We start from the raw sequence: 24,195 nt of genomic DNA, 5'->3' as shown, positions 1-24,195 counted from the left end.
GCATAGATAAAAATCTATGCACCGTGCATAGATTATTATGGATCCTTGGATCATTGGATCAAATTCTAGACATCAATTGTTATTACTCAATACTTAATACTCACCGCTCAATACTCAATACTCAATACTCAATACTGGGTTAAAAACATGATCCAATGACTTATGTAGGCTTATGCATGGTGCATAAGGAAAATCCTTATGCATATTAGCCAAAGCCAAATCAACGTGGTTGCTATTAAAAGTAGGATTTGATTGGTTCGGTGCATATTTTTTTTCCATAAATATATATTTTGGCAAAACAATGAATATTTTAAATCCTTATAATAAATATAATATTTTTATTAATAAAAATAAATAAAATATTTTTGCTTAAGAATCCACCTTATATTAATATTTTTTAACATGAGGTGACACGAACCGGGTTTATACGCGTAAAAGGACCCGGTCCGGCTCGAGAACACAACTAGAAACGTATATATATTAATGCTACCCACATTAATTTTCTGTTTCCCGCGATTTGCATATTGATTTTTCTGATTATAAGCAGCGAGCGCTACTCCAAATCCTAACCCTAATTTAACTGTCAGTGATCGTTCTCGTCTTTATTTGACTAAGCTAAGAATTATTGGGAGTGGCATTGTAATTTTGTGGTTTGATTTGATGCAGATTCTTTTTGAAATTGTTAACAATTTGCTGGATTTGGGGTAGTTTGCTGCTAAGGGTTTTCTGTCTTTCACATATAAGGTAAGAAAGGAAGGAGAGTGCGTTGGTGCCTTATGATTTGTTTGCCATATCGTGTTTGTGGTTGTGGCAGTAATTTGAAATTCAAACCTTTCGTTTTAGGGCACTTAAAAGTTTGGTTTTTTTAGGGAAGGGATTTCATTAGACAGTGGCCATGGCAGAGGAACGAGTTGAGTTGAGGATTTACAATACCATGACCAATGAGAAGGAGATCTTCGCCACGAAAGAGCCAGGCAAGGTTTCCATGTATGTCTGTGGAATTACCGCCTATGACTACAGTCATCTCGGTCATGCACGTGCCTCCGTTTCTTTTGATATCCTATACAGGTATCATTACCCAATCTCTTTCTTTTTTCCTTTGCAACGTTTCAATCTTTAAAGTGTATCCTATTTCGGGTTTTGCTAGATCTGCTTGATCCAGTGTTGATTTTTCAACTACAGGAAGAATTCGGGTTGAGGCTTTTTGTCCTGATACTATTATTTAATTTTGTTATTTTGTTATTGTTGTTACACTATTTCCCCTTTTTTATTTTTACTTATTTTATACTAGATATTTGTGCTTAACATGAACACATGCAGGTACCTTAAACATTTGGGATATGAGGTGACATACGTGCGGAATTTCACAGATGTTGATGACAAGGTGAAAAATTAGGATATGTGGAAATTTGGATCTTTAATCCAATTGTCGTCCAATCTTGTGATCTTTGACAACCGGATTGGTTGAATTTTTTCCGAAATGCTCGATGGATGATTGAATTTCATAGGGTTTTCAGCTGCTCTCAAAACTTTTTGTTTTCGCTCCCAATGTTTTCATATTATCAATTAAATTTGGAAATGCTGTGAGGTTTCGTCTCTTATATGCTAGAACTTTTTTCATCCTTTGTGATATTTGTTCAAATGCTAGAGTTCAATTTAGTGGCTTCTTTTTCTCTTGAGCTGTTTTTGTTGTTTTTGTTTTGTTGTTGTTATTGAGATCTTCTTCATCATATTATTATTACTATTATGTACTTCAGACTTAGGTGATTCTTTTGAACTTTAATTTGAACAAGGAGCCAATTCATAGCAATGTCAGTGTTCCTGCTTAATACACTCATCTGTCAATTAATGTTACATATTGTACTTCATTTGTCCTTGAAACATTGATGCTGATTTGGTGCTATTTTACCTGAGTTTCTAATATGATTATTTTGTGCTTACTGAAAATTGCTAATATCAACATTGCTGCAGATAATTAAGCGAGCAAACGAGACTGGTGAGGATCCTTTGGCATTAAGCAACCGCTTTTGCGATGAATATAATGTTGATATGTCTGATCTCCTGTGTGAGAGACCATCTAAGGAGCCTCGCGTGTCTGACCATATTGCTGAGATTAAGGACATGATAACTCAGGTTTAACTCAGCTACTTGGATTGCTGACTTTTGCTTACGTTTTAGAGGAATAATTCGCTGAAGTGGAAATATTTTTTGTTGCATCACTTTCATTTCAAATTTGTAATGGAATGCCAATGTTGACAGTTTTGCATGATGTTTTAAGTTAGTTACATTCCATCACTTCTTTTCCATGAAGTGTTTTATGTTAGTTAGATTTTCTGTCAGTTGTTTTTGTTCTAGTATAGTATGTTTTCCTTTTGTTCAAATGAATTAATTAAGTATTTGTGCGGAGGTTAATCATTAGATTCTCTGCAGATTATCCACAATGACTATGCTTACGTGGTTGAAGGAGATGTTTTTTATTCTGTTGAAAAATTCCCAAATTATGGCATGTTGTCAGGGCAAAAATTAGAATATAACAGAGCGGGAGAACGAGTGGCTGTTGACTCAAGAAAGCGCCACCCAGCTGATTTTGCATTGTGGAAGGTGCTTGAATCCTCCTTACCAATTCTTTTAACATGTTTTCAGTTACATTTGTTATGTCTCATTTCTTAATAATGATTGCAGGCTGCTAAGCCAGGTGAGCCGAGTTGGGACAGTCCTTGGGGTCCTGGAAGGCCTGGATGGCACATTGAATGCAGTGCAATGAGTGCTTGTTATTTATCTCATAAATTTGATATTCATGGAGGTGGAATTGATTTGATCTTCCCTCATCATGAAAATGAGATTGCACAAAGCTGCGCTGTTGACAAAGAGAGTTGCATCAGTTATTGGTTGCACAACGGCCATGTGACTAATAACAACGATAAGATGTCAAAATCCTTAGGCAATTTTTTCACAATTCGGCAGGTTAGGCCTTGATCAACTTTTTTTTGGTTCACTTTTCATGTTTTATAATAGTTTCTTTATTTTCAGATTTTTATAGGTTTATTTTACACGGTGTAGATCTTGTAAAGGAAACATTATTCATATCTTTTGATTTTGTTTCTTGCAGATCACCGAGCGTTACCATCCACTTGCTTTGAGACATTTCTTGATTAGTGCTCATTACAGATCTCCGCTAAATTACTCCATCACACAATTGGAGACTTCGTCTGATGCTGTTTATTATATATTTCAGGTGAGAAGTTCTTAGTAATCTGTTTCAGAAATTCCGTGTCGTCGACTCTGCCCGTATTCTGATTATTTCTTTGGAAATGGTTACAGCTTTCCTTAAATAAGATAAGGCCCAACAGATTCAGTTACACTCTAACTGAATTCTGTTTAGAAGGTTAGTGGGCCAGAGCCCAACACTACATTACTGGATTAAGTCCAATACTATTCTATTCTAATATGATTTGAATTTATCTATTACATTAAATATTGAAAGCTACGAATTCGTTACAATATTTAAATGCTTTATTGATGTCACTAGAGAAATTGTTTCTGGCCTTTATGATGTTCTTCTTAACTAACTTCAAGGATTTTGTTATTTGGTCGTTAGACTCTTGAAGATTGTAGAGGCGCTTTATCACCGTTTCTACAAGTGGATACTGAGAAGAAAGAAAAAGTGTCTCAAATTGATGATGCTTCCAAGGAGTGTATTAAGAAGTTAAATGTCGAGTTTCAAACAAAAATGTCGGATGATTTGCAGACACCGGTAATACTAACCAGCGCTCTCCAAGAAGCCTTGAAATTCGTGAACTATTCTTTGAAGATGCTCGAGGTATTTTACTCGGTGCCAGTGTTAGTATGCCTGGTTCTTACATGCGTGTTGGTAATTTCCGAAATATACTGTGTATTTTGTCTTGCAGAAAACAGCAGAATTGCAATTGGTTCAATCTCTATTGGAAGTTGAGAAAGAAGTAAATAAAGTTTTGAGTGTACTAGGATTATTATCGTCTTTGTCCTATGCCGAGGTGACACATTTGTTTAAACGATCTTATCTTTCATCTTTCGTGCATAGTCTTTAGAAATGACTAATCTTTTGATGATTTTGATTTGTTCATTAGGTTCTGCAGCAGTTGAAAGATAAGGCGTTGAAGAGAGGCGATTTGACCGAAGACGAAGTGCTACGTCTGATTGAAGAAAGAAGACAAGCTAGGATTAATAAGGATTTTGCCAAGAGTGATGAAGTTAGGGCCGGTTTAGCAGCAAAGGGTATTGCGCTTATGGATGTCGGGAATGAAACAGTTTGGAGACCATGCATCCCAAGTGAACCACATGCATCTCCAACATGAAGGTTGAATAAATATTCCTTTATACACAACTATGTTATTAATTTATCAATTTTATAACACCAGGCTTCAAGATTGTATATCAATTTGAAGTTATGACCAAAGTAGTGCTGCTTTAGAATAGGAACTTTATCATTTTACATATTTTTCAGGTGACAGATACGTAGTCTCACAAAGTGATTGATAATTTTCTTATAAAACTTATTTAATGTTTTGTTATATAGACATTTAAGTTGAAGAATCATTTTAGAATCTAGAGGTGGCTAAATTTATATACAAAAATTGTTATTAATTCAAATCTTTCCTTATTATGTGTGAAACAATATTTCAATTTAAGTTACATGTTACATTTTTTTTTATCATAAACCTAATTTTATTTTGAACATCTCTTGCACTTTTGAAAATTTTGAACTATATCTACAACAATTCTAATATTTTTCAATCATTAACTTAAAATTTAACTTTGGTAATAATAAAATTTTATTAAATCGGATAAAGAAAATGGAATTATTCAATTTCTATAATTTAAGAATAGAAATATTTAAATTGAAATTTGTATTACAAGCCTTTTTCTATTTTTTTAAAATAATGTGTATTACAAATTTTAATTTAAAGTAAGCAAATTTCAATTCTTAAATTATAGAACATTCAATAATTTCAACTTTTTTTTTAAAGAAGAGAATCACTTATTCAACCTTTACAATCATATAATTTAGGTTATTAAAATAAAATAAAAAACTCATACGTATCAAAAAATAAGATGAATTATTTTACTGAAATTTAAAATTAAAAAAGTAGTGGTTTTTTGTAGAGGAATTAACAAAGTAGTGATTAAAAATTAAGAATGTCGCTAAAATTTTTTGTAGAATAAAATGGATTATAGAACAAATTATGACCAATTTTTCTGCTATGCTTTATAACATATCAGTTCTTTCCCAAAGTTTATGACTGATTTTTTCTCTATCTGAACCCTTATTTACTTTAGAGTCTCAAGATTAGGAAAGTTTAGGTTTTATGACTATATCAATATATATCAAGGTTTATCAATGATTCTCCATGTTCAATACTAGGTTATTAGCTTAATCAACTAAAGTTTTCTATGTTCATGTCCAAAGCCAATTTGAGTGAAATGTTCTGAGCTTAAAATACAGTTTTGTGTCTTCATCTTAAAATCAACATATGCTTGATTGATAGGAACAATGGCATAGACAACAACTAGAAGAGATATCAAAGGCGAAACAACCCAATATAAATAAATATATAAATTAAAGTTTTGCTTTATTCTTGAACAATGATATGAATACAAAGTTGTCAAAGTTGTGTTAAACTGAAATCTTCTCTTTCTTGTTATTATAATTCTGCTATCAGTATTGTTGTCCATACTTCGGTGATTGTAATTTCACTTGCTCCATTTTTCATCCCTTGCTCTTGTTGTTCTCTAAATAGTGTAAAATTCTACTGACTTTGTTTGAGTTTCATCTTCATTCTATTGATTTTGTGCGTGCGTGCATGTGCGCGCGTGTATTTGTGTCTGTCGTATATATAAATTTAATATTATTTTAACATGAGATAAATAAGCTATTTTGAAAAATAGACATATTGTGACTTGTGTCTATTCTATAAGTAAGTCACCAGGGTCAAGTAAAACAATATGACATTTTATGGTGTCATGTTTTTATTTATATATGTAGATATCTAACATATTTGATGAACATCTTACCTTCATAATCAATCCACCTTCATTCTATAAACATTAGTAGCAGATAATAGACTCCAAGATAATATTGAAATAACTGAATATCATTTTCAAATCACACTTTCCATTCTTCAAGGTTAGTTTTTCTTTCATAATTTTTTTGTGCTTCCAAGTGTAACTGAATATTGTGCATGTTTGAAATTATAGTATCCATGAATTGGTCTGCTGTGCATCTGTTGTTGTTTTAGCAGAGTAGTTTAATAGAAGTTTAGAATTAATCTTGGTGCTGTTTTGCTTGTGTCCTGATTTGTAATTCAGTTTTAGGGGAGTTCAGTCTGTTTGTTCTGGTGGGCTAGAATTTGGATGTTTGATTGTTGGTGGTGTTCTTAATTGTGTATGTTTGTAACTTGCATTGGTTCTTCACACCATCTCTTATGCTGTGCTGCTGTTAATATATTTTTTTTTGCCTTTTCAAAAAAAAAAAGGGAGATATCTATGTAGTCAATGGCGATCTGGCCTAAAATATAAGGGGTTTGCCTAAAATATTAAGGGGTGCTATATATATATATATATATATATATATATATATATATATATATATATATATATATATATATATATATATATATATATATATATATATATATATATATATATATATATATATATATATATATATATATATATATATATATATATATATATATATATATATATATATATATATATATATATATATATATATATATATATATATATATTATTTTCTAAACTTATATAGAATTTTATAAAATAATTTAACAAAACAATCACTTGAATACATATTTTTATAACAAAAATCAAACACATATTTTTATGTATAAAAATTAACTAATCAGTTTAATACATATTTTTATAACAAAAATCAAACACATATATATATATATATATATATATATATATATATATATATATATATATATATTTTTATGTATAAAAATTAACTAATCAGTTTAATACATATTTTTATTAATTTAAATATTTTTTAATTACAAAATAAATCAGAGTAAATAATCCAATTTCTATAAAATTTTCCAATATGAACCTATATTAGTCTAAATTAATAAATATATAAATATTTATTTAACAAATTTATAGTTATAAATTGTTAGTGTGTATATATATATATATATATATATATATATATATATATATATATATATATATATATATATATATATATATATATATATATATATATATATATATATATATATATATATATATATGTGTGTGTGTGAAATTGCAATACACTTTACTTTAGTTCATGAAAGATGTTTTTCATTGTTTTAAGATATTTAATATAAAAGAATTTATCAATAGTAATAATAATAGTTATATAATAATATACATATATTAAATAGAAACGATAAAACAAGTACTTTTATCCAGGGGTGGCAAAACGGATCGCCCGCCCCGCCTTATGTCCGTCAAAAAATGAGCGGGGCGGGCATGCCCGCCAAGTAAAATGGACATAAAAGTCATGTCCACCCCGCCAAGATGGCGGGTTGGCGGGCGGGGGCTTACCCGCCTATTTTTATTTTTATTTATAAAAGTAATTTTTTAACAAATTTACTCAAAAAAATATTACATATATTTATAAATAAATGTATAAAATAAACCATCAATAATTGCAATTACTAGAATTAACTAAAAAAGAGTGAATTTTGGAGGAGGAGCGGGCGTTGGCGGGCGACGGGTTTTGGCGGGGCGGACTTTGGCGAGCGGCGAGCCTAAAATCCCAACCCAACCCGCCATTTTTTGGCGGGTGCGCGTGCGGCCCGGCGGGCCCCGGCCTGTTTTGCCACCCCTTTTATCACTCATTTGTGTCGTATTATATAAAAAGTTGCAGATATTTGTAAAACTAATAATTATTATTGGTGGACTACTAGGCTAGTTAGTGTATACTATTAGAAAGAAAAAAAATTGTTTTTGTGAGGGGTGCAGTGGCCCCTTTGGGGCCACCAAGATTCGGCACTGTATTTAGTGTAGTTTTGTTATCTCTTAAAGCTTTTATTTCTAGCAACCAACATAGCATTCCTCTAACTTTCTAACTAATATTATTGTTTATAATATTACAGATGGCTCTCCGTGAATTTGACCCTCCGCTGCCTTCTGCCTTAAGCAAGCCATTTTTCACTGGATTCGGACAGACAGATATGACTGATTCCGACTTGGGCGCCAAGCCAATTGTATGGGTATGGTGGGCCTTGGGTGTATCCCTAGTTATTATACTTGTTACCCTAGGGGTTACATGTTATTTGACTTGGTGGTGTTCAGGGCCGGCCCAATCAATGCAGATGTCCCGTTCTAATTTTAAAAATGGGCCAAACTTTTAAATATAAATACAATTATAATAATTAAAAAAGACACATAAAAATTACATTTAAGTACTAATCAATAATATGTTTAATTATAATTATTTTGAGTTTTGATTTATCTTAATTTTTGTATGTATTGAATTTTTATTATAGCATTTTTTTATTTATTGGATTTTTATTATAACATTTTATTTATTTCGATAAATATTTATGAAAAAAAAATTGTACTTTTAAAAATTTGGGGCCTCTCAAAATTTGAGGCCCTATGCTGTAACACTTCCTGCACATGCACAGGGCCGGCCCTGGTGGTGTTTGACTCACCAGCCACAGGTGGCTCCCTAGTGGTGATATGAATACAAAAATTAGAAAATTGTCAAAGTTGTGTCAAAGCTTTTAAGTAATTGGATCGATCTTAACCTATCTCATACTCTTAAAAGGAAAATAACTTTCTCCGTCTTTGTTATCGAAGGATGCCTGTACCTTGTTTTTATCGAGGTGGGTTATGATTGATTTAGTCTTTTTTTTATGAACATAATTAAGAACTCTTCCAATAAAAACCAAACATTACACATATATAAATATTTATATATAAAGTTTTGCTTTATTCTTAAACAATTATATGAAATTAAACAGTCTAGGCTACGCGCTCTCCTACAGGCTCTCCTCATGCATGACAATAATTTCGGTCTCTGAAGCTGACAAGGGAACCACAAGTGGCTGGTGAGATAAATGCCACCAAATCAAATAACATTTTACTCCTTGGAAAAAGTATAATGACTACGAATATACTCAAAGCCCACCATGCCCATGCAATTGGCTTTGAACCGAAGTCGGAATCACTCATATATGTCTATCCGAATCCAGTGGAAAGTGGCTTGCTTAACGCATACAACGGAGAGCCAGATTCACATAAAGTCATCTGCAATATTATAAACAATTCACAGAAAGTCATCTGCAATATTATAAATAATAACATTAGTTGAAAAGCTAGAGGAATGCTAGGCAGAAGCAATTTACAAGAGGTAGATAAACTAAGGTTGTCAGAATCGTGTTTCTAACTTGACTTATTTTGCATAGGTAAAATCGAAACGTAAAATCGAAGCGTAAAATCATAGGGTTTATCTCATATTAAAATAATATTAAATTTATATACACGACACACACAAATACACGTGCGCACATGCACGCACGCACACTCATATTAAAATGATATAAAACACTACAAGAAAATATTGATTTTGACATGTGATTTTGCCAGGTAAAAAACACTTAGCAAATTAATGATAAAAGTTTGTAATGAGGGAAAGAGAGGTTTAGATAAATGTATTTATAGATGTGATGATAAGTAATTAATTAACATATGATTAGTTTATTATTTCCTTCATAGAAACACACCTAAATTCATATTTATAAAAGTTTCTGGTAAAAGTTTGATTTGTTTTTACAAATGTTTAAACTTGAACTTAAAAAATACCTACTATATATCTACGCAATAATCTCTGCATCCGACTCCTCTTCTTGCGCCACAGCCATCTCCTCCTCGATAGCCAACATTGGTACCACTCGTGGCTCACGAGTCAAATGCCACCAAACCATCCAACATATCAATCCAATGAAGAACATGATCACAACTCCAAACAAAGCAAAAGCCCATCGTGCAAGTGGTTCAGGGTCGTAATCCGTCTTTTCATGGGATGTACTTTCAAGTACAATCGAAGGTGGCTCCGCCTTGGCTGGAAGCATCGGGGAATCAGATTCACCAAAAGTCATCTGAAAAAATAGATAAATTCATGTGTGAGTAGATAAGTTCATATGTGTTTACAAGAAAAAAACTATAAAGAAAATTAATGATGCATTTTAATGTGAAAATGAAAATGGCAACTTTTGTGTGTATACATAGAATGATTGACTAATCTAAGTATCTTAATTATTGGTTTCAACCATCTAGTAATCTACATCATGCATTGGTTAATTTGTCTGTAATCTTAAGAGTGCAATTCTTCTGATGAAAGAAAATTCTAAAAAAAAAAAAAGAATAATTGCATGTGAACAATTAATTAATTCAATCAAGTCTAGTACTCCTTATTAATTTGAAACATATTGAAGAGTAATTCATATTCAGAAGATGAGCATCAGAAGTTCTAAGCATTAGAAGTTCTGATGTGGGTTGATCTTCTGATGGTTACTCAGAAGATAGTGTTGACCAGAAGTTCTACCTTCTGAGTCCTGTTATCTTAGCTATTTAGTTAGTAAGGGTACTTTAGTATTTCTTAGTATTGTACTATGTGTACCTTTAGACTTGTTCATTAAGTTTACTCTTTTAGGGCTTACGTGGCAAGATTTTCTTTTGTATAAATAGTCTTGTAGTAGCAATCATTTATTATCAACACAAGCAAGTAGAATATACATAACTTTATTCTCTCATCTCTTTTGTGCCGTTATTCTTTTCGTTTATTCTCTTTGTCATCATTTTTTATTCTTGTACACCAACAATTGGTATCTAGAGCTCCGGTTCCAAACACAGGGAAACACGAGTGACCGTGAGTTTGTGTGACTGTGTGATTGATTTTGTTTTTGGAAAACAAAGTTGTGTTGAATCACATTTTTCTTGGTTGTTTGTGGGTTTGGGAAACACTGTGTGAGTGTGAGTGAAATCTATTTTTCTGCACAAGTTTAAAGATGAGTGGAAGCAACTTGAATACCAAACTTCCAGTTCTTGATGGTAAAAACTGGAATAGATGGATGATTCAAATGCGTGTATTATTTGGTGCTCAAGATGTTATAGATCTTATCACTGAAGGATATGTTCCGGTTGCAGCGAATGCAACGGAAGCACAGAGAGAAGCGATGAGAGAAACGAACAAGAGAGATCAAAAGGCGTTGTTCTTCATCCATCAGTGTGTGGATGTGAATGTGTTTGAGAAGATTTCTGATGCTATGACATCTAAGGAGGCGTGGGATATACTGGTCAGGTGTTACGGTGGTGACGCATTAGTGAAGAAGGTGAAGCTTCAATCCCTGAGAAAGCAATATGAGAATCTCAATATGAAGAACAATGAGAAGGTTTCTGAGTATCTCTCTAGAGTGATTTTGATCACTAATAAGATGAAGGCTTGTGAATAAACCCTTTCTGAACAAGTAATCATAGAAAAGGTATTAAGGTCACTTACTCCTCAATTTGATTATATTGTTGTATCTATTAAATATTCTAAAGATCTGGAAACCATGAGAATAGAAGAGTTGCAATGCAGTCTAGAAGCACAAGAGTTGCGTCTGACTGAGAGAACTTCTGATAGAGAAGTTGAGCAAGCTCTGAAGGCTTCTTTTGTCAAGAAGGACCAGAAGCATAGACGTGGTGATAGATCCCAGAAGGAAGCCTCAACTTCTGATGAAAAGAGATGTCAGAAGGGAAAGGATTAGAAGAAAGTTCAATGTTACTGTTGCAAACAGTTTGGCCATTTTGCTAGAGACTATTTGGCAAACAAAGGAAGGAAATCAGAAGAAGCAAACATAGCCAGAGGTGATTCAGATGATGAACCTGTGCTATTAATGGCTTCAGAGTCTGACGGAAGATGTTTGTCAGAGTGGTGGTATATGGACACTGGGTGTTTAAATCACTTGACTGGAAACAAACAATGGCTGATAGACTTTGACTCTGAAAGGAGGACAAAGATCAGATGTGCTGATGACAAGTATCTTTATGTAGAAGGTATGGGAAATGTCAAAGTCAAAGTGAAGAATGGAAAGACTGTTATGATCAAGGATGTTTGGTATGTTCCTGGAATCAGAAGCAATCTGATGAGTGTAGGTCAGCTCATTGAGAAAGGTTTCTCAGTTGTTATGAAGAACAACCTCTTGAAGTTGTATGATTCCAATCAGAAGTTGATTATGTAATTTGAACAGGGAAGCAACAGAACATTCAAGGTGAATGTAGAAACAGCTGAAACAGAGTGCTGAGTGCTGAAGGCTCGGAAGGTGATAGTAAGCTGTGGCACAAGAGGTTGGGGGCACTTGAACTATAGAAACCTAGGGCATCTAAGTTCTAAGAAGCTTGTACAAGGCATTCCAAAGATTGTGAAGCCTGAGAAGTCATGTGAGGTACGCATGAAAGGCAAACAACCCAGATTGCCATTTGTATCAGAAGTTGCTCCAAGAGCAAAGCATGCTCTGGGAGTAGTGCACTCAAATGTGTGTGGACCATTTCCAGAACCTTCACTTGGAGGAAATAGGTATTTTTTTGTCTTTTGTGGATGAGTTCACAAGAATGACGTGGGTAACACTTATTAAGTTTAATATTGAGATGTTCACATAATTCCAGAAGTTCAAGGTGAAGGCTAAGAAGCAGAGTGGTCAGAAGATAAAGATTCTCAGAACGGATGGTGGAGGTGAGTATAACTCTATAGAATTCCAGAAGTTCTGTGATGATAATGGAATTGAGCATGAGGTTACTGCTCCTTATACTCCTCAACATAATCGTATGGCTGAACAAAGAAACCATACTTTGCTTGATATGACGAGAAGTATGCTAAAAGAGAAGAAGCTTCCTCACAATATCTTGGGAGAAGCTATTGCTACTGCAGCATATGTGCTCAACAGGTGTCCAACAAAGAGGCTGAAGGAAATTGTTCCTTTAGATAAGTGGACTAAAGAGAAGCAAAGTGTTAGTCATCTGAAGGTTTTTGGTTCTGTGTGCTACAAACACGTTCCAGAATCTAGAAGGAATAAGCTGGATGATAGGAGCAAAGTGATGTTATTGGCGGGGTACCACAGTACAGGTGCATACAAGCTCTATTGTCCAGAAACTAATAGAGTTGAAGTCAGTAGAGACGTCATTGTGAAGGAATCAGAAGTTTGGGATTGGAGAGAGTCTCAACCAACTTCTGATGTAGATATAACTTTTAAAGAAGAGTTAGAGTCAGAAGATGAAGAAAAATCTGAATATGAGTCAGATGGTGAATCTGATTCTGATCCAGATTCTGTTGATGATTCAGAGTCTGGTGGTAGTCATGATTCTGGAAGGGAAAACTCTGAAGATGTAGAGTCTGGAGAACAAGCTTCTGGAGATGATCATGAAGGTGGAGACTCTAGAGGTGGTGACTCCGGAGTAGTTGACTCTGAAGTAGCTCAAAGGCCACAAAGAGTCAGAACTATACCTAGAAGGTTTGCAGATTTTGACATGTTGCAAGACACAGAAGTTGACTCAGAGGGAGATGTCATTCAGTGTACCATGTTAGTAGACTCTAAACCAGTGCTCAAGAAGAAAGTCCAGATGAATGCCATGAAAGAATAATTTGAGGCTATAGAAAGAAACAAGACTTAGAAGCTGACAGAACTTCCAAAGAAGAAGAAAGCCATCAATGTCAGATGGGTTTTCAAGGTGAAGCTGAAGCCAGATGGATCAGTTGGTAAGCACAAAGCAAGGCTAGTGGCCAGAGGTTTTCTTCAGAAACCTGGACTAGATTACTTTGAGGTGTTTGCTCCTGTAGCTAGACATGAAACAATCAGACTGGTGATTGCGTTAGCTACGAACAGAGGTTGGTCCTTGATGCATCTGAATGTAAAGTCTGCATTTCTGAACGGTCCATTACAAGAGGAAGTATACGTGTCACAACCATCTGGCTTTGTGAAAAAGAATCAGGAAGGGATGGTGTACAAATTACACAAAGCTCTGTATGGATTAAAGCAAGCACCCAGAGCTTGGAATTTGAAAATTGATTCATTTTTCAAGAAGCAAGGGTTTCAGAAGTGTGAGATGGAATATGGAGTCTATGTGCAATATTCTGGAAGCAATATGATTCTGTTGTGCCTTTATGTTGATGACATATTGCTTACAGGGAGTTGTCCAAAAGATCTGATGAAGTTCAAGAAGGTGCTGATGAATGAGTTTGAGATTACAGACCATGGGGAAATGTCATATTTTCTAGAGATGGAGATTTTGTACTCAGAAGATGGTATCATTCTGCATTAGCTGAAGTATGAGTTAGAACTTCTGAAGAAATTCAAGCTAGAGAATTGCAAAGCTGCTGTTACACCGTCAGAAATGAATCAGAAGTTGGACTCTGACTCTGAAGGTGAAGATGTGGATGCTACGATCTTCAAACAGCTGGTTGGTTCTCTAAGGTATTTGTGTAATACCAGACCTGATATATGCTATGCAGGTGGATTGGTTAGTAGGTTCATGAGTAAACCTAAGTGGTCCCATTACCAAGCCGCTATCAGAGTCTTGAGATATGTCAAGGGAACTCTAAAGTGTGGCATATTGTTTCCTTCTGGGAGAAAGGAAGAATCAGAGTTATTGAGTTACTCTGACTCTGATTGGTGTGGAGACAGAGTTGATAGAAGGAGTACCTCTAGATATTTGTTTATGTTTTTGGGAGGTTCTATTTCTTGGAGTTCCACGAAGCAAGTTGTTGTTGCTCTATCAACCTGTGAAGCTGAGTACATCGCAGGCGCTGTAGCTGCATGTCAAGCTGTGTGGCTTCTGAATCTATTAGAAGATATGAAGATTAGAGTGAAGAAGCCTCTGAAGCTGATGATTGATAACAAGTCTGCAATCAATCTTGCCAAGAATCCTGTGTTACACGGAAGAAACAAGCATATTGAGACTAAATATCATTTCTTGAGAATCCAAGTCCAGAATGGAACATTAGAGGTTGTGCATTGTAGCACCCAAAAGTAGATGGCGGATGTTCTGACTAAGGCAAAAAAGACAGATCAATTTCTGCTCTTGAGGAATGGAATTGGCGTTGTCAGCTTTGATTGAAGAATATGAATTAAGGGATGGTATTCAAGAGTAATTCATATTCAGAAGATGAGCATCAGAAGTTCTAAGCATTAGAAGTTCTGATGCGGGTTGATCTTCTGATGGTTACTCAGAAGATAGTGTTGACCATAAGTTATACTTTCCGGGTCCTGTTAGCTTAGCTATTTAGTTAGTAAGGGTACTTTAGTATTTCTTAGTATTGTACTATGTGTACCTTTAGACTTGTTCACTAAGTTTACTCTTTTAAGGCTTACGTGGCAAGATTTTATTTTGTATAAATAGGCTTGTAGTAGCTATCATTTATTATCAACACAAGCAAGTAGAATATACATAACTTTATTCTCTCATCTCTTTTGCGCCGTTATTCTTTTTCATTTATTCTCTGTCATCATTTTTTATTCTTGTGCACCAACAAAACAAACAGTTAACTTTAATTAATTTGGTACTACTATAATAATTTCATGGTGTTTTTCACTGCTCAGAAGATAGTTTAAAAGTGCATCTCCGAAAAATCCTCAGAACATAGAACACCAGTCCTAGGTCGTAAGTTTGTTATGAAATTGATATTTTTTTAGACCAGTTTATATTTTAGGTCATTTATACTAAAGATAACATTAAACCATGCTAATTATACTAATGTAATTCAAGGATGTCATATATAAATTCAATCAGTAATACAAATTCAAACATTAATCAATAGATCGATAACGTTACCATGATACATAATTTGTTAAAAAAATACAAATGCCACCAAAACACAAATAAAAATAAACTACTATGTATATCTAAGCTTTGTGTTTCTCCTTTGTCGCCTGTACTGCAAGACATTTTGTGCCTTGGCTGAGATGGTTTGTACAATGACCATATCATAACTACATTCCTCAAAATCTCCTCTATCTCTCTCTCTCTCTCTCTATGGCATCTCTTACAAGCGTCACAGTAAATCGGCAGGCTAACAAGCTTCATGGGCGTGGTAATTCCTAGTCTGATTCTCTTCCAACATCGTCTAATGAGATGACGTAGGTTGTGCTCCCGTAGTATCTTGTGTTATGTAAGAATGTCACGCATTATAGAACCATTGAATGTAGCTAAATGCAATAACACATGGATCAGGAGGTTGCACACTACATGCATCATTTAGTACCAAATAATTATAGAAACCATCGAGTATAACATCAAGATCTATGTAGAGGATTGTCAGAGTAGCAACCACCAAGAGATGTCTTGGATTAAAATAAAGAAACCTGACCTAGCACATGACCAGCTCATGAAAAGGTGGATATATCATGTGCGACCACAAGCCAACTATCTAGAGTAGAAGGCTATGTTGTCTAAGGGACACTTCTGACGATGATCGTCGTACTTGAAGTATCATATGTCATCTGCTACTGTGTGGTGAATAAACACCTGAAACAACTCAATTATTGTATTCCCTCTGAGCGGTATTTAAGATAAAGCATGTGGAAAATCCTCGACGTAGTTATCATCAAGTGCCCATACGAATAATTGAAGAAAATGAGAGAGGATCCATGCCTGAAAAATGATTTAGATAAAATATTAGCAATAGAGTTCCACAAGTGTTATGACATATTAGTAACAATAAAGGTGCAAATATATTACCGTAAGCAGCATACAATTTCCTCTCAATTGTCTTGTCTTCTAAAGACAAGCTTCACCTAGCTTTAAGTACAAATAAAACAAACACGCGGCCCGCCAGTTGTACTCATGATTTTGCTTTAAGTAAATGAAGTATGTGGGGTAGACTACATCGACGTAGGTTACACTTATGAATTTGCTTTAAGGAGGTATTTGCACTGATTACTAGAATTGAAATTATTAGGCTAGTTTTTGGTATTGAGAATAACAATTGGTTCATCTATCAAATGGATGTCAAATATGTATTTTTGAACGAGCCGCTTCAAGAGGAAGTTTAGGTAGAACAACCCCTTGGTTTTATTATGATGGAGCATTGTAATGCTGTCATTACTCAAGCTGAATTAAGGCTACAATTGTCAAAGAATGAGGATGAGCAAGATGTTAATCCAACTCAGTATAAGAGGTTGAATGAATCTTTTTGTTACTTGTGCAATACGCGATCGGCTTGACATTTAGTGTCAGTATTATGAGTATATTCATGGAGAGACTGAAGGTGTCTCACTTGACAATAGTCAAGAGGATTTTAAGATACGTCAAAGAATCTATTGGGTGCAGAATTATCTTTCCCGCAATGGGAACAGGCAGAAAATGCAATTTGGTTTTACCAATTCTAATTATTGCAGAGATAAAGATGATTGAAAGTCTATAGCTGAATACATATTTATGTTCGGTGGAACACCAATATCATGGTGTTGGAAGAAGAAATTGGTAGTAGCTTTCTCATCTTGTGAGGTCGCGTACATTGTCGCTTAGTTGTGTGCATGGCAAATCAAGTAGCTAATGAATCTATTGAAGAAGCTATATAATGATTAGGGTGACAATGTAACGCTCTTGGTTGATAATGTTTCTGCTATTAATCTTGCTAAGAACTGAATTGCACATGGGAGGATCAAGCATATTGAGAGGAGGTTTCACTACTTGAGAGAACTTGTTAGTGAATGAAGATCAAGATTGAGATATTATAGAAGTGAAGACCAAGTGTCTGATTTGTTGACTTACGAAGTCATAATTGGAGTGTTTAAGAGATTGAAGATGATCATGGGCATGGAAGACTTGGAGCACTTGAATTAAAATGGTGTGTTAAGTGAAAATGGATGATTCAAGTGTTGTAATCGGTTACCATGGGCATGTAATCGGTTACAGACATGTGATAAAGTCAAATAAACGGAAGAAAAGTGATTCTAGCGTTAGCGTAATCGGTTAAGCATTCGCAGTAACTGATTACCATTGTTAATATTTTTCTAGTTTTTAGCAGCTATAATCGATTACAAGTCTTGTGTAATCGGGTACATACACGGAAATTTAGTTTTTCTGTTATTTGACTTGTTGCTTGTGTCTCAATCCACTTCTAATTGTTTAAATACCTTGGAGATATTATTATCGATAATGTAAACATTATCGCTCTCAATTATATTCTTTCTAATTCTCTATCTCTTTTTCACTCTTCACATTCAAACTCTCTCTATTTTCACCAACCAATTGATTCCAAATTCTAACAGGAGATACATAATTTAATTACACACTTGCATAGATTTGTCAATGTCTCCGGACAAAGGTCTTCTCTTTCATCAATTAATTCATTTCCAGCAACTCTTGTTTATTTTCGTTAGTATTGGTGAGAAAGGATTCTGAATGTTTTTTTATAAGCATAAGGATCCCCCTAATACTAGCATATCTGGGGAAATGACAATATTCTACTACAACTGACTATAAACAAGTAAACCCAATCTCCTAAATTTTGTCATACTACAACTTAGAATAATATCGGCGCCTTTCGCACGCAACATCCGTACCATTTGACGACGCGCTCCATTTTGAAGTAACCTCACCGCCAGAGGGATTTTTGAACTTCTTCAAAAGGTTAGGAATGTCGTGGGCAAGCATGTCATCAACTACTTGTATCATTTTTGGCCTCAATTTATCAAACTTATCAATATTATAACCTCGCAATTTTTCTCTGAAATGCTCAACATTTGGAAAGTCACCTGGAGGTAAATGGAACTCTCTTTGTACCTGTTTTGATTTTATATGTCAGTATAAATACAACTTAATATTAAGTGAGATCAAAGAGACATGTAGGTAAGCAGAGAAGATGTGGCATCCGATTCATACCTTTCCAAATTCGCCTGCCAAGTTATCAATTAGTTTTTGCTGAGCTTTAGCTTTGCCCATCATTGCAGGCATCTCCTTTTTAAGATGGCCGATAATGTAAGCATGTATCTTGGCAGCTCGGGCTCGTCTAACAAATTCATTGATCTACAATAGTCAAATAATTGAATGCATAAGATAAAATTATGCAAACCAGCAACATCAATAAATAACATAAACAATAAATGACTGGATCATGATATTCAACAAAAGTATATACATGTCAAATTTCTCCATGGATAAAATGATGCAAGATTCACAAAACTAAATAATTCTACAAGATATAATCTCCAGAGAAAAGAAGGGAAAAAAATCAAATCAAAAGGCTGAATTCTTAGTAATTTAATGATATCAATCTTCTTTGATTTAATAGCAAAACAGTTATTAGTAGAAAACAATAAACAAAAACAAAATAAATAAACTCACTCTTCAATAAACAAAAACAAAATAAATAAACTCACTCTTCGATCACAAGCCGCCTTTGGTATATCTTTCAGATCTAAAAGAAGGTCTTCCTGTTCTTTTTCGAACAGTTCATTTCCGCTTGAACCACCGACACCATCATTTACAGGCTTGTCGTTAAAAGAGCTGCAAAAGAAAGGTGAGATCAAATACATCTGCCACGGTTCCACCACAAAAAAAAAAAAAGAGAGAAGCTTAAAATAACTAGTCATTGAAGAAAGACATTGCTCTATTTTCAACTCTCCATGTCAAAGAGAAAGCTTTAACATACCCAATATACACCCGAATGACTTCAGGTGTGTTCAACACCTTCCCTAGTGACCACATTAAGGCTCCATAAACCCTCATCAGCTGCAACATAGGGCCAAAATAGAAGTCAACATTTCCTTATCCTGTAATAAAATTTTCAATCAATAAACAAATAGAAGTTTAACTAGACAGGCAATTACTTGTTGAGTATCAACTTGATCTGCCTTGTTCAAAACCACTCGAATTTTTTCATCATGTCCCCGTAAGGATGATATCACGCGATTGAACTCATCACTAATGTCAAGTTTGTGAGGATCAAATAAGAGGAGTATCAAATCACACTTAGCGGCAAACCAAGATGTTACGCCCGTAAAATCATATGCTCGTTGCGTCCGTTGCTTTTCTCCAGAAAGAACTCCAGGACTGTCCACAAATGTAATGTGCTCCAGTAGCTTTTGACAATCAAAAACTGGTTATGCCCAAATGCACACAAGGAAAATCTATACACCTATTCAATGGAGCGAGAGCAACTTACAGGATGAGGCATTTGTGAACACTCAAATTTTGACAAAAAAGTTGTGCCAAAAGTTGTGAGTCCACTAAACGGCATATCTGCTTGGATTGCAGCAGTATTTCCAGGAATCCTTCTCTCATCAGGTCCAGACTGTACACAACCATTTTTAGTTAAAACTAATGCAATAATTCATTTTCTAAAATGACTTGAAGATATATTAAATTGAATACAGTAATTCAAATTGTCAAAACCATGCACCGATGTAAAAATAATTTCAAAACTAAGAAAACCTTAAGGTATTATTGAGTTTTAGGAAAGAATCTGGTTTTCTGGCACGTACCATGACAACAACAAATCTATCAGTAGTAGGCTCGGGTCCAATATGTGCACCTATTGACAGTTTCGCGAAAACAAGACAAACTTCAGTAACTTTTATGTCTATAAGACAGTGCCACACTTAATTACCAACGGCAACATGGATATAGAGAAAATAGAATTACTTGCCTGGATAACTACATTTAAGCAGATGTTTGATAAATGTTGTTTTACCAGTTGAATATTGACCCAAAAGCATAACCATAGGTTTGGCATCAAAATCACTATTTGTCTACAGTGAGTAAAGAGTTGAAATTAATAAAGATGTCAATTGTGTATTTAAAACATAGAAACGATGTAACAGGGTAAAGAAATATGACACTAAATCTTGAATGATTAGTCACTTCTAAAGATAGTAACTTACTGACCAATAATGGGGAGACAAAATCATTAAAGCGGTAAGTCACTTCTAAAGGCTTCAACTTTTGGATGTAGAGTCTCTTCAGGCCATCAATTATTGATGTCACGGAGGAAAGTGGAACCTGTGGAAATATGCACCAAAATACAAGTGAAAGACCTATAAGAACGTATATTTGACAACTTCTAAGATTAGGCAATAGAAAGTAAGTAGCAAGAACACAAATTAAGGGACCAATAGAACATATCTACAAGGTGGCTTTTAGGCTCCTGCCAAATAGATTTCTGCCCTATTAGAAACTAAACTAGATGAATATAAGACAAAATGAAAATTTGTTTAGCCTTGATAGTAACAATCAAAACAGGCACATTAATTTCCATTTGTTGAGTGTCAGGCAGATTATTACTATTTGTATCAGCTTGCATCACTTAAGACAGTTACATAAAAGCCAACAGATATTGTTAGTTTTAGGCTCCTAATATTAACATCATATTCAGACATTAACCAAACCAAACCAAACATTCCTGGAGACAATGTAATCAAGCACGAGATCTTAATTAGGATCTGTTGGCCGGTGAAAGATCGTAAAACTAGGATCGTGGTATGGTACGTAAGATCCTACCTAAGGGAAAAGTTATAATACATAGACTAAGTAACCTATAATTTACAACATTCAGCCAATTTAGTAAATAATTCATAATCATTGTTCCATAACTTAATAAGTTCAAAAGACACCATCTTAAATATTCAAAAGACATAAGTCATAACCATCATCTTCAAAATACTAAACTCAAAGGAGGTAGCTTTTGTGTTTGAGAAAATTGAGGTTTAGGGATAGAAGAACTGATTTAACAAAAACCCAACCCAGTTAGATAGGGCCAACAAAAAAAATCCAGCATGTTTTTTTATTTTATTTTACAATCTTGACCATGCCAGGGATGGAAACGATCTTGCTGTGATCGTAGAACACTTTGGCAGTCATGACACATAAGATCTAGCTGGCGGTCATGTCACATAAGATCTAGGTAGCAGTCAATCTTGACTATACTGCCTAAGGATAGGATACTTTTCATTCTTAAATATTATGATGACACAAAATGAAACTAGAGCATAATAAAGCTGGTAAAGAATGCAAATCAAGCATGTTACTGTTATTAATTGAAAACCGGACACAAATATTCTGTATGTTCTCTTTAGCGGAAGATAAGGATAAAACACACACAAAACTAAAGTCACAGTAGCAGAATGCTTGCCTTTTTCGTTGACATTGAAGAAAACCAACTACTTAATGGTGATGGTTGTAATTGAGAACTGCCTGCATTACAACTAAATATGATTTTGAAGAAAAACGAACAAACAAGAAAACCAAAATCGATGAGTGCCCATATTTAATAAAACAGAAAATATATTACCATTTGCATCCGCATCTTTTTGTTTATGCTTTTTCTTCTGAATATACAAAGGCAAGCAGTAAGTACTTTCACTAAATGAACATGAAAAAGATGATGCCATAAGCAAATAAATACTTACAGCCAGTATTGCATCCAAACCCTCCATTATGGGAGGTTTCAGATGTTTCAAATCAACTGCGATAAATAATAAGCTCTATTAGATTAAAAAAAAAGTTATAAGGTAGAAATTCACAATAAACATGTGTAGACAGTACCTACTATGTGCATTTTAATATTTGATTTTGACCAATACAATTACAAAAGGCTATTCAAATAAAAACACACACAACTTACCATCACTTGTCAGCACATCCTGTGTTATCGGTTGCCCAGATTGTCCCAAAGAAAGTAGCTACATTTCAAAAGAGTGAGATTCTGGAAATCCATCAGCATTAAACTTCTGCAAAGTATAACATATTTTCACCTGCATAGCAAGGATAAACTCTTGAAAACCAAGATAACCTTGTTGCTTTGAATCTGCAATAGCCCACACCTGATAAAGATGTTGAGGAGACAAATTAGACATGGCGAAAAAGTTGGTGGCATCAGTCTTGGAAAGGCGGCCATGAGCATCTGAAAATGAAAGAAAGCAGAGTGGTGATTAATTTCATGGATAACCAAATGGAAAGAGAAAATTGGTAGTAGATAACCTGAATCAGCATGATTGAACCAGTGTTGGTAAATGTTGTGATGCTCTTTGGAGCACGAACCGATTGGGATTTTATCGAGCTCCATTGATAGCAGAACAACAATACTGCTACTATGATGTTTTTTATTTTAAGGATTAAAAACAAAAATCAAGGATTAAAACAAAAATCAAGGATTAAAAATCTTAAACTCTATTTTTTATTATAAGATAAGTTTGTATTATAAAAAAATATTTATAAAAACATCTCTATTAAATTTAGGCTTTATCACAATTTTGACTCATTTATTCATATCATATGAGTCGAGTCGAGTCGAACTCGCCTCAGCTCAACTCGACTCATTAAGAATTGGCCGAGTTCGAGTTCGAGTTCGAGTTTATGACGAGCTTTTTTTCCAGCTCAAACTCGACTTGTTAAGAATTGGCCGAGTTTGACTTCGAGTTCGAGTTTATCACGAACTTATTTTTTAACTCAAACTCGTCTTATTAGAAGTTCAAGTATATCTCAGTTCAACTCGTTAGGTTTATCTAGGTTCAAATTGTTTATTTCACACACACACACACACACATATATATATATATATATATATATATATATATATATATATATATATATATATATATATATATATATATATTTGACATTTTAAACTAATATTTTTTAAATAAAAAATATAGAAATAAATTAAAAATTATAAGATTGAAATCTATACGATATTAATTTTATTTGTAAAAATATTTTGCTCACTTGAGAATATAAATTATCAATTAAAAGCTTAAGATTAAAATAAAATATGATATTAACATTTAGAGCAAATCTTTAAACCTACTATTAAAGACAATATAATATATCTCATATATAATCGAATTAACTCATGAACCTAACGAGTCGAACTATGTATAGTTCAAGTTTAGCTCATTAAGTTAACGAACTTATATTTTAGCTCATACTCAGCTCATTTGATTCATGAACCTAATTCAACGGTTTAATTTTCGAATCGAATTTCAAACTATTTTCGAGTTAGTTTGGTTCATTGCCAGCCCTAATTCACATAATTAGTTCTCTATTTCAAATTAAAACTTTTTTTTGTCTCACATTTTTAGCATTTAAAATTGATAATATGTTAGATTTTTAAATAATGAGTTACATATGAAACGAGACAAATAATTTGATAAAATTATTTTT

General features: G+C 33.8%; 2 protein-coding genes across 2 annotated transcripts; one reads left to right on the top strand and one right to left on the bottom strand.

Annotated features, from left to right (window-relative positions):
- The first annotated feature begins 527 nt into the window (after positions 1-527).
- On the top strand, positions 528-4,436 carry LOC131637262 (cysteine--tRNA ligase 2, cytoplasmic-like). The gene is made up of 11 exons (XM_058907844.1): positions 528-582; positions 667-744; positions 870-1,068; positions 1,321-1,384; positions 1,972-2,133; positions 2,431-2,601; positions 2,683-2,964; positions 3,110-3,235; positions 3,599-3,820; positions 3,909-4,013; positions 4,107-4,436. Exons 3-11 carry the CDS (start codon positions 896-898, stop codon positions 4,332-4,334), a joined length of 1,533 nt encoding a protein of 510 aa, XP_058763827.1. The 5' UTR covers positions 528-582; positions 667-744; positions 870-895; the 3' UTR covers positions 4,335-4,436.
- A 13,898-nt stretch (positions 4,437-18,334) lies between these two features.
- On the bottom strand, positions 18,335-23,139 carry LOC131637276 (EH domain-containing protein 1-like). The gene is made up of 15 exons (XM_058907857.1): positions 23,014-23,139; positions 22,788-22,936; positions 22,658-22,715; positions 22,443-22,498; positions 22,325-22,361; positions 22,166-22,227; positions 20,923-21,036; positions 20,684-20,786; positions 20,520-20,569; positions 20,201-20,329; positions 19,866-20,117; positions 19,688-19,767; positions 19,416-19,542; positions 18,919-19,062; positions 18,335-18,819 (listed from the first exon to the last, which is right to left on the bottom strand). Exons 1-15 carry the CDS (start codon positions 23,096-23,098, stop codon positions 18,553-18,555), a joined length of 1,713 nt encoding a protein of 570 aa, XP_058763840.1. The 5' UTR covers positions 23,099-23,139; the 3' UTR covers positions 18,335-18,552.
- Between the last annotated feature and the right edge of the window lie 1,056 nt (positions 23,140-24,195).

This window comes from Vicia villosa, unplaced genomic scaffold, assembly GCF_029867415.1.
Source record: "Vicia villosa cultivar HV-30 ecotype Madison, WI unplaced genomic scaffold, Vvil1.0 ctg.001961F_1_1, whole genome shotgun sequence".
Taxonomy (NCBI): Eukaryota; Viridiplantae; Streptophyta; class Magnoliopsida; order Fabales; family Fabaceae; genus Vicia; species Vicia villosa.
This window is presented reverse-complemented; position numbering and strand designations above follow the sequence as displayed.

What these genes read in the sequence shown, in the direction of transcription:
- LOC131637262 (XM_058907844.1), top strand. Translation starts at nt 896, where the DNA reads ATGGCAGAGGAACGAGTTGAGTTGAGGATTTACAATACCATGACCAAT. An exon ending in TCTTTTGATATCCTATACAG is followed by an intron (nt 1,069 to 1,320) that starts GTATCATTACCC and finishes GAACACATGCAG; the next exon opens with GTACCTTAAACATTTGGGAT. An exon ending in CTGATTTTGCATTGTGGAAG is followed by an intron (nt 2,602 to 2,682) that starts GTGCTTGAATCC and finishes TAATGATTGCAG; the next exon opens with GCTGCTAAGCCAGGTGAGCC.
- LOC131637276 (XM_058907857.1), bottom strand. Translation starts at nt 23,098, where the DNA reads ATGGAGCTCGATAAAATCCCAATCGGTTCGTGCTCCAAAGAGCATCAC. An exon ending in ATAGATTTGTTGTTGTCATG is followed by an intron (nt 20,330 to 20,519) that starts GTACGTGCCAGA and finishes GGTTGTGTACAG; the next exon opens with TCTGGACCTGATGAGAGAAG. An exon ending in GTCATTCGGGTGTATATTGG is followed by an intron (nt 19,543 to 19,687) that starts GTATGTTAAAGC and finishes TTTCTTTTGCAG; the next exon opens with CTCTTTTAACGACAAGCCTG.